The sequence below is a fragment of the Hemitrygon akajei genome, unplaced genomic scaffold (assembly GCF_048418815.1).
Source record: "Hemitrygon akajei unplaced genomic scaffold, sHemAka1.3 Scf000120, whole genome shotgun sequence".
NCBI classification, from domain to species: Eukaryota; Metazoa; Chordata; class Chondrichthyes; order Myliobatiformes; family Dasyatidae; genus Hemitrygon; species Hemitrygon akajei.
The window spans coordinates 1,208,728-1,219,951 of record NW_027332006.1 but is presented as its reverse complement, the minus strand read 5'-3'; the positions used below and the strand labels follow the sequence as shown (position 1 = coordinate 1,219,951).

The 11,224-nt window shown below is 45.9% G+C and overlaps 1 protein-coding gene across 1 annotated transcript in view; it reads left to right on the top strand.

The window, feature by feature from the left end:
• Window positions 1-330: 330 nt before the first annotated feature.
• The window catches only part of LOC140723609 (NACHT, LRR and PYD domains-containing protein 3-like), a 54,487-nt gene continuing 43,593 nt past the window's right edge, over window positions 331-11,224 (top strand). The window contains exons 1-2 of the mRNA XM_073038176.1: window positions 331-544; window positions 1,635-1,796. Coding sequence (XP_072894277.1) covers window positions 331-544; window positions 1,635-1,796 — 376 coding nt within the window. The remainder of the gene's footprint in view (window positions 545-1,634; window positions 1,797-11,224) is intronic.

Sequence of the window (11,224 nt, the reverse complement as noted above, 5' to 3'; positions counted from 1 at the left end):
AGTAGCAGGATCTGAATATCACCTGTATCAATGCCGGGGTTGATCGTAGTTATAGGTTATTCGCAGGCACAAGAATATAATGGAATTTTTAACTACTTAATTGAACAAAGAAAGACACTTAATGGTTATCACCACAGTCTGATGTCCTTTGTAAGTATCCTATAGTTGACATTTGAAACAGACAGGCCGCATCCAACAATGTGCTTTCATTTTGGAACAGCTTCTGCGCCTCTGGAATTTCTGTAGAGATGAAACTACTAACAGATTTACTGGAGGCACCTCGAGACAGAATTAAACCAGCCATTAGAATTTTACCTTCCCCGTTACAAAATGGCTGAGAGCTCAGTATTCATCTTTGTCATAATGAAACTCAGGGAGTATGAGATCGAGTCTGTTAGTTCCTATTTTCAGTTAGTTCTGCTCAACCACTTCCTCCATCAGCAGGGTCACAGCCCGCCAGAGCTACAGAGTGTTGAACATTTTTATCGCTCTCTGGTCACTACCGCTCAGTGGCCTCAGGAGCCGGTGTGGAGGCCCGGATGCCGTGAGCAGTCACTGTATGGAATATATGATGTTTATGTTGTAATAGATAGATAACTAATGAATGTAGGGATGGGATTTATGCAAATCTGTTTAGGACGTCACAAACAGGGTTCAACGGGGATTACTCCCTCCACAATCCCCTTGTTCATTCATCCCTGCTCACTGATCCTCCTCCACATACTTATCCCTGCATAAGGCCTAAGTGCTACACCTACCCGTACCCATCCTCTCTCATCTCCATTCAGAGGCCAAAACAGTCCTTCCAGGTGAGGTAACACCTGGGCAGCATCAGTGGAGGGAAATGGACCGTCAACATTTCGGGCCGAGAACCTCCCGCTGGACTGAGAGTACATGGGAAATTATCATAGAAAAGAGGTGAGGGGTGGGTACGGGGCAAGAGGTGGGGAGTGAGAGGTGGGTCCAAATGAGGTGGGAGGTGGGAAGGTGGAAATAGTGACAGGTGTGGAATGAGAGTAGTCGGGGCAAGACGGGGTTGCGGAAGATGGTATTTAATTCCATGGAGGATTATCTAAGTGGTTAGAGAGTATTTATTTTAGAAATTCACCAGACTGATTCCTGGAGGACGATGAAGATCAATGATCATCTTCTCATAAAACAGAGGCCGGCAGATGTGTGGAGACCGAAGGGATCGAGGAAATGGTGATCAGGCAGGAAGATGTGGCTGAGATAGGAGAGCAGCCGTTATCTTGTAGATGGTTAGAGGGGCCGAATGGCCAGCTCTTGCTGTTTCTCACTTGATGTTTCAGTGTTCCAGTGAAGTCCTGTAGGAATGTTAATAGGAATTTGTGTTTGTAAATATAGAACTGATTTGCATGAAAACAGCACAATTCCAGTTTCGGACTGAATTGTCTATGGGACCGGGATGAGAATCGAACCGGTAACTCTGAGAACCAGAAGGTGGAGCTGCGGGGACGGCGAAGCAACTGAGGGAAAAACTATAAATGTAGCTAGTGTAAATATGAAATGACGTGTAAAATCCGGCAGGTAGGTCGGGCAGCGTGTGAGACCGCTTCAGGTGGCAGAACCTCCTTCATCACGTGATCAACTTCTCGCTCCCATTTCAAACGCAGATCTGAAACATCTGCGGGTGTTTGCTTCCGAAGCCCTGCCCCCGCCCTCACAGTCCCCGGATGGGTGGTGGTTTTCTTTCCTTTCTGTGTTGAAGCAGAACGCTGGCGGGGAGCCGTGGGTCGGATCACTGTCTGCGGGGCAAATTGATCAAGTTTCCATCGGTAAGCATTGAGGCCAGACCTGAGAGGGAACGGGACCGACAGCATCTGGGGGGAGACCTGATGTTGTTCAGTGAGTCCCGTTAACTTCCCCGATCGGGCGGCCGCGTCCCGCTTCCTGGACACAACCTGCAGGTGGTGGCCCGGGTTGTGGGACCTTCACACCGAACCGCCGGAGAGATGAGCCGCCGCTCAGCCTCTGTTGCTCGGGTCCCAGGAGCGGGATGAGGTGGTGATGCCCGGACTAAATCCATCCACTCAGTTGTACCTGGGGAACGTTACCTCCATCACCCGGCCCGGTAGCCGATCCAAACTTCACCTGGATCGATGCCTGGGGTCGATAATGGTTTTAAAGCACACTGGAAGCGGCCGTTCGGCCCGTTGTTTTCTTGCAGACTCGAGGGTTAAACAGAGTAATCGCACCCTCGGGACACTCCTCCACGTGCATGAGTAGTTCCATCTTTTCCGGTTCAGACGGGACAGTGAGATCCAGATCTCTCACGTCCTCTCGGGGGATTGGGAAGTTTATTTCCATCTTCTTTCCATTACCACAACTTGCCGAAATGCTGACAGTGTTTCCCGATATCTGGCCCTATTAATGCGAGAATTAGGTCTTTTTCATTTATCTGGGTTTCTCTGAATTGTGTACACTCCCTCCGGAATTTCCAAAGGAGTAACCCAGGCTGTCTGATATTCCCACACGATTGAAATGGAGAATCTGTTTTTTTTACATGAACCGAGGTACAGTGAAAGTCCTGTCTTTTACATCATCCACATAGGTCAAGCATTACAACAGTACATCGAGGTGATATAAGGTAAAACAATAACAGAGTGTAACAGATCATTATGGTCACAGAGAAAGTACAGTACAGGTAGATATATGGTGCAAAGTCACATCTAGTTAGACTGTGAGGTCAGCAGTCCATCTCATCACACTGGGGAACATTCAGTTCGCTTCTAACAGCAGAACGGAAACTGCCCTTGAGCCTGGTGTTACATTTCTGTTTTATTTTAATTCTCGACCCAATCGAAGACTGAGAAGTGAAGGGGATTTTCCATTATGTTGGCTGCTTTACTGAGGCAGCAGGGCATATAGACAGAGTCGATGGAGGGGAGTTTGGCTTCTATGATGTGCTCAGCTGTGTCCACTGTTCTCTGTTGTTTCATTCATTTAAACGAAGTGCAATGGCCGTATGAAGATGAGAAACATCGGGATGGGATACTTTCTGTGGAGCATTGCTAAAGCTTGTAGAGTGGAAAAGGACATATATCACAATTTTTATTGTTTGTTCTGGCTTTGTTATATTGGAATCTGTTATCTAGCAGTGTGTACTATTATTTCAGTATCTGTGTATTGCTTGATTTCATCTCCCTCCCGGTTTTATCTGTTTATTCCCTGCCCATCTTGTTCAACATCTGTCCAGCTTGCGTCCCATCACTTTAATGATATATATCAGCAATCTCGCTACTAAACATTGTCTCAATTGTGAAGTTTTGTCTTGCACCTATTCCAGGATTGTTTTTTTTTTAATTAGCTAGAAATACCAGAGATTAAATTGAATACAACAGGCGGCAGGGTAAAAGCAGCCATTACAATTTTTGTTTCACCGTTACAAAATGGCTGCAGTGTTAATCTTTGTCATGATGAAACACACAGCATCTGATGCTGAGTTTGTTATTTCCCTTTTCGGTTAAATTTAGTGAGCCACTTCCTCCGTTTCCAGGGTAACAAGCCACCAGAGCTGCAAGGATTGTTGCAGATCTTTATCGCTCCGTGATCACGGCCTCTCAGTGACGCTCCCCCTCAAATTCCCCTTAAATATTTAAATTTTCGGCCCAAATCCATGCCTTCACCAATCCCGATGGGCAATAGCCTACATACATTCACCCTATTTATACCATTATAGGTTTTGTATGCTCTAGGAGGGGTTCCCAACTTGGGGTCCGCAGGCCCCACCGTTCAGCATAGCAGAAAATGGTTCGGAACCCCTGCGAGCATCTCTCCTGATTCTCCTGTGCTTCAGGTTATCAATTTCTAATCTGTTCAAACTGCCGCTGTAACTCAGTTCCTTAAATGACAGCAACATCCGTGTCTGCCAGGCCTCCTGCACCAGCCTGCCACAGGGTCCGAGGGAGACCTTGTCAGGCCCTGGGGATTTATCCATCCTAATTCTCCTCAAGGCGGCAAACTCCTGTGGTGTAATCCGTACACAATCCGTGACCTGACTGGCTTTCGTCATTTCTATAGTCTCTATCTGTCTCCCAAGTAAACACAGGCACAGAGATGTCATTGAAGATCTCTCCCATCTCTTACGGCTTCATGCGTAGATGAGCACGCTGATCTTCAGATGTTATTTTGTAACTGTTTTCGGGGCGGGGAGGAAATAACAGGTTTTCCCAATAATTTATCCTACTACCACATTGTCTGCTATTCATGAGAATGTGCTCATTACAGTTGTTGTTTACAAAGTTCACAAGAGTGATTCTGGAATGAAAGGCTATATGTATGAGGAATACACGAGGAAATCTGCAGATGCTGAAAATTCAAACAACACACACAAAATGCTGGTGGAACACAGCAGGCCAGGCAGCATCTATAGGGAGAAGCGCTGTCGACGTTTCGGGCCGAGACCCTTCGTCAGGACTATCTGAAAGGAAAGATAGTAAGAGATTTGAAAGTAGTGGGGGGAGGGGGAATGTTAGGAGAAGACCGGAGGGGTGGGGTGAAACTGAGAGCCAGAAAGGTGATTGGCAAAAGGGATACAGAGTTGGAGAAGGGAAAGGATCATGGGACGGGAGGCTTCAGGAGAAAGAAAGGAGTGGGGGGGGGGAGCACCAGAAGGAGATGGGGAACAGGCAGAGTATGGGCAGAGAGAGAAAGAAAAAAGGGAGGGGGGAAATCTATATATCAGGGATGGGGTAAGAAGGGGAGGAGGGGCATTAACGGAAATTAGATAAGTCTCTGCTCTTATTATCGATGGAGGGATGGTGACTCTGGGAACAGCAAGCTCAGTGAAATCCCATGTTCTGGATAGAGTCGATGGGGACAAGATGATTTCAACAGTAGGGGAGTCTGGAACCTGAGGTCACAATCTCAATCCATTTAATTGTATCTGAGGAACTTCCCTTTCATCATTCTGTCCAGTAGCAGGATCTGAAGTCCACCTGTATCAATGCCGGGGGTTGATCGCAGTTAGAAGATATTTGCAGACACAGGAATGTGACGAAAGTTTTAACCACTTAATTAAACAAAGAAGGAAACTTCATGGTTATCACTACATGAAACGTGAAATTTAAAAAAAAAACACGAAATGCTGGCAGAACTCAGCAGGCCAGACAGCATCTATGGGAGGAGGTAGTGACGACGTTTCGGGCCGAAACCCTTCATCAGGAGTGAAGTAACATGAGATGGTCGAGGGGGGAATAAGAAGTGGGGGGAGGGGTGAAGTAGAGAGCTGGGAAATGATAGGCTGGAGGGAAATGGTCTAGGGGGAATGTGGAGAATTATGGGAAATAAAAGAGAAAGAAAGGTAGGGCTGGGGGAGAGATGTTTCTCTTTGGTTCTCTTTCTCTCTCTTTCCCCCTCACTATAATCTCTCCCCCCAGCCCTGCCTTTCTTTCGCTTTTATTTCCCATAATTCTCCACCATTCCCCTATCCAATTTCCCTCCAGCCTATCACTTCCCAGCTTTCTACTTTATCCCTCCCCCCACTTCTTATCCCCCCTCGACCATCCCATGTTACTTCACTCCTGATGAAGGGTTTCGTCCCGAAACGTCGTCACTACCTCCTCCCACAGATGCTGTCTGGCCTGCTGAGTTCTGCCAGCATTTTGTTTTTTTAAATTTATCTCCAGCATCTGCAGATTCACTCGTATTGCCTTTGAATGCATTGTGTGATGCCCTTTGTAAATATCCCACAGTTGACATTTGGAACAGATAGGCCACATCCAACAACGTGTTTGATTTTGGATCAGCTTCTGCTCTGCTGTAAGTTCTGTAGAGATGGAACTACCAATATATTTACTGCATGCACCTCGAGACAGATTTAAAACAGCCACTGGATTTTTAGCTTCCCTATTACAAAATGGCTGAGAGCTCAGTATTCATCTTTGTCATAATGAAACTCAGAGCATGTGAGGTTCAGTTCCTTATTTCCTTTTCCAGTTAGTTCTGCTTCCTACATCACCAGGGTAACAGACCACCAGAGCTCCAAGGAGTGTTGAACATTTAGGCTTTGTTGAGATTGTACCTGGAATATGGTGTAAAATCCCGATCCCCATACTAACACGGGTTATACAGACCAAAGAACAAACTGCCGGAGGAACTCAGTGGGTCGGGCAGCATCTGTGGAGGGAAATGGACCGTCAACATTTCCGGCTGACCTCATCCCTCTGGACTGAGAGTGGACGGGAAATAGTCAGAGAAAAGAGGTGAGGGGTGGGGATGGTGCAAGAGCTGGGGAGTGAGAGGCGGATCCAGGTCAGGGGGGAGGTGGAAGGTGAAAATAGTAACAGGGGGTGGAACATGAGTGTTTTGGGCAACAAGGGGCAGCAGAAGATGAAATTTAATTCTATAGAGTATTAACAAAGAGCTGAGAGGGTATCTATTTTAGAGATTCACCTGCCTGTTCACTGGAGGGAAACAGAGATCAGCAGAATGAAGGAATTGAGTAGAAACATGTGGCTGAGAAGGAGAGCAGCCATCATCATAAACTCTGCAGATGCTGGGGTCAGAGCAACACGTACAACACGCTGGAGGAACTCAGCAAGTCGGGCAGCATCCGTGCAAACGAACTGTCAATGATTCAGGCCGAGACCCTTCGTCAGGACTGAAGAGGGAGGGAGCAGGGAGCCCTATAAAGAAAGTTGGGGAGGGTGGGAAGGAGCCGGTAGTCGGATCACTGTCCGTGGGGCAAATTGATCAAGTTCCCATTGGTGAGTACTGAGGCCGGTCACTGGGGTGAACGCGACTGACAATTTCCCATCGCTGGGTATTGAGGCCGATGCCGAGAGGGGAAACCTCATGTTGTTCAGTGAGTCCCATTAGCTTCCTCGAACTGGAGGCCCAGTCCCGCTTCCTGGACACATCCTAACCGGGTCGAGGGACCTTCACACCGAATAGTCTGAGATGAGCTGCCGCTCAGTCCCTGTTGCTCGGGTCCCAGGGGTGGGATGAGGTGGTGTTGCCGGGACTAAAGCCATTTGTTCAGCTGTAGCTGGGAAACTTTACCTCCGTCACCCGGCCAGGTATCGGATCCAAACTTCACCTGGATCGATAATTGTTTTACATATATCCATCACACTGGAAGCGGCCGTTCGGCCCGTTGTGTTCTTGCAGACTCGAGGGTTCAACAGAGTAATCGCACCCTCGGGAGACTCCTCCACGTGTATGAGTAGTTTCATCTTCCCCGTTCAGTCAGGACAGTGAGATCCAGATCTCTCACGTCCTCTCGGGGGACTGGGAAGTTTATTTCCATCTTCTTTCCATTACTACGACTGGCCGAAATGCTGACAGTGTTTCTCGATATCTGGCCCTATTAATGCGAGAATTAAGTCTTGTTCATTTATCTGGGTTTCTCGGAAATGTGTACACTCCCTCCAGAATTTCCAAAGGAGCAACACAGGCTGTCTAATATTCCCACACGATTGAAATGGGGAATCTTTATTTTGTTTTCCATGTACAGAGGTAGAGTGAAAATCGTGTCTCCGGTATTGTCCACACAGATCAATACATTGCAGCAGTACATTGAGGAAAAACAAATCATTCTGGTTACAGAGAAAGTGCAGTGCAGGTAGATATGTGGTGCAAGGTCACATCGATTTAGACTGTGAGGTCAGGAGTCCACTCATCACGCTGTTCGCTTCTAACAGCAGAATGGACACCGTCCTTGAGCCCGGTGGCATGTTTCTGTTTTGCTTTATCTTCGCCCCGATGGGAGGCGAAGTTCTCCGCTATTTCATTCAGTTAAAGGAAGAGCAGTAGCCGTATGAAGACGTGGAGTATCGGGATGGGATACTTTCTGCGAAGCATTGATACAGCTTGTAGAGTAGAAAAGGGCATATACCAAAGTTCGTATTGTTTGTTCTAGCTTTGTTATATTTGAATCTGTTATCAAGTAGTGTGCACTATGATTTCGGTATCTGTTTATTGCTAGAGGACCATCAGAGAAGGCACTTTATTCTTTCTCCCACCTAGTCAATCTGCTCATTCCCTGCCCATCTTGTTCAACTTCTGTCCAGTCCGTATGCCACCACCTCAATGATATATATCAACCATCTTGTTCAATCTCTGTCCAGTCTGTATCCCATCATCTCAATGATATATATCAAACATCTTGTTCAACCTCTGTCCAGTCTGTATCACCCCACCTCAATGATATATATCAACATCTTGTTCAACCTCTGTCCAGCCTGTATCCCACCACCTCAATGATATATATCAACCATCCTGTTCAACCTCTGTCCAGTCTGTATCCCATCACCCCAGTGATATATATCAATCATATGGTTCAACCTCTTTTCAGAATGTATCCCATTGCCGCAATGACATATTTCAGCAATCTTTCTTCTAAACTTTGTCTTCATTGTGAAGTTTTGTTTTGCACCTTTTCCAGGATTGTTTCTTTTTAATAACTAGGAATACCAGTGGTTTAATGAACACAGCACGTGGCAGGGAAAAAACAGCCATTTCAATTTTAGTTTCCCCATTACAAAATGGCTGCAGTGTTAATCTTTGTTGTCATGTAATTCATAGCATTTGATGTTGAGTTTGTTATTTCCTTTTTCGGTTAAATTTGGTGAGCCATTTCCTCCGTTTCCAGGGTAACGGCCCGCCACAGCTGCAAGAAGAGATGCACATTTTATCGCTCTCTGGTCACCGCCTCTCAGCGTAGAGATAGTGGCCTCAGGGGCAAATGTAACAGAATGATAGCGGGAGGAAAGGATGCTGTGAGCATTGACTGTATGGGATGTGTTACACCAGGGTCTGAATGAACTCAGAACTAACAAACTGGTCGGGATGGGCTGGCATTTATATTTTAGCGTGTTGCTGATGTTTTGTAATCAGTTACCATCTGTGCATTAAAATGAAGAGGTGGGATAAAACTACAGTTGCAGGAAATTTAAAGTAAGAAAACGAAAATACTGGAAACTCCCAGCAGATCGACAGCATCTTGGACAGTCCCATTTCAGATATTGGGTCTTCCACCATTACTCCTTTCAGAGGTGCAGTCTGATGTACTGAGCATTTTATAAAGTAGCATTTTCTACTTTAGAATTTTACATTTTGTTCCTGTTACACTGATGGGAAACATGGCAGCCAGCTGTGCTGGGCAAGATCCCACACAGCAATGACATTGTGATCAGAGACAAGCTGAAGTGTATCCGCATCCTCTCACGACCCCGGCAGAGGGTCATTAGGTTCCAGTTCCGCCTTAGTCTGTGACTCAGAAATGGCAGGAACAGCACGGGAAATCACCGGCACAAAGCATCTTTGTATGGGTGATAATACTGGGCCGGTGACTCTGAGGATATGGAACTGGCAGTATACGGGCTTCAGTCCAGGTTGGTAATTCTACAGCTGGGATGGGAATTTCCTCAGTCTGCAGTGAAGCTGAAGTCTCGGGCGGATGGACATTGCTTATAGGGAAATTGCTGTCTGCACCGCCCAGTGAGACGTCATGTCTGTCAAGTATTCCGGAGATTTTTGAAGAGCTAACTATGAGGATAGATGAAATAGGGCAGTAAATATGTTCATCTGAACTTTGGTAAAATCTGTAACAAGATCATGAATGGCAGCTGATCAGGAAGGTTTGGTCAGGTGGGATTTACGGGGAGATAGTGAGGTGGATTCTCACCGGGTTCAATGACAGGAAGAAGAGGGTCATGAGTGAAGATGGATTAGCGAATGGAGGCCTTTGACAAGTGGGACGTGCGTATCAGTGTCGATACCTCGTTAATACGTTATTCATGCTATTGATTTGTATATGAAATATTAACATACTCTCTGTCTTGTTGAATAATTCCAGCAGATTTGTTTTATTTATGTTAAAGATGTTTTGCCAACTTGTTGTTTTGTATGTATGGCGAGTCTACATTGTGGTTAACAAGGTGCGATGTAACAATCTGGTAATAGCCAGTAAATGTTCAAAGAAATCTTGACATGGCACAGTCAGCAAGTTTGATGCTAAATTCGGGAGTCTGGTTGATATTGCAACAGGTTACAATGAATTTCAGAGACATCTTGGATAGTTATGGAAATGGTCTGAGAAATGGCAAATGGTTTTCAACTTGAACAAGTAAGAGTTGGGTCATTTGGACAGTCAGACCAGGGTGGGACTGGTGTAGTGAATGGAAAGGCACACAGTGTTTTGGAACAGATTGAGAAACAAAAAAAAATCATTAAGACGCAACACAGACTACAATGCAGATAGAGAACAGATACATGGCTCCTACACGCAGGCTCAGCTCTGATACAGGGTCTTCCACCTGAAATATTAACATACTCTCTGTCTTGTTGAATAACTCCAGCAGTTTTGTTTTATTTATGTTAAAGATGTTTTGCCAACTTGCTGTTTTCTATGTATGACAAGTCTACATTGTGGTTAACAAGGTGCGATGTAACAATCTGGTAATAGCCAGTAAATGTTCAAAGAAATCTTGACCGGGGTTTAGGTGATAATAATGATCTTAAAATCATGCCAGAGAAAATGTCGTGGTTATGGAAAAGATGTCAGGATGCTATGGGTGAGATTGCATTGTACAGAATGTGAGAGTGTTTCTATATAAACTCCAACCATGTATTGCCATAGTGTCAATGCCAGGGGATGTTAAAGTGAAAGGAGACGGTGAGAATCAGGTGTAATCAGAGTAATCTGTGACGAAAGGAGTAGCTGTCTCATTGGTCAGCAGAAATGTTTCAACCCACACTGCTGTAACTGTTGTCCACAGCGCCACCAGTGGTAGGAGGGCCAAAGCAGTGGGCGCTGTCTGCTCAGCCTGCCTTTCCTTTTCATTGACACATCACTCCCGGTCCAGGACAGAAGATTGGTTCCTAAAAGGGAATTGTCTGCAATATAGCGAGTAGACACCTCGGAAAGTCCCGGCATGCTGTACAATCCATGGAGAGCGCGGAAATGGATGGGCGCAGGTGGACAAGAGGACATGATTTGAGAATTAGGGGGCAAAAGTTTAAGGGTAACACGAGGGGGAATTTCTTTACTCAGAGAGTGGTAGCTGTGTTGAACGAGCTTCCAGTAGAAGTGGTACAGGTAGGTTCGGTATTGTCAGTTAAAGTAAAATTGGATAGGTATATGGACAGGAAAGGAATGGAGGGTCTGAGTGCGGGCCGGTGGGACTAGGTGAGAGTAAGTGTTGGCACAGACTAGAAGGGCCGAGATGGCCTGTTTCCATGCTGTAATTGTTATATGGTT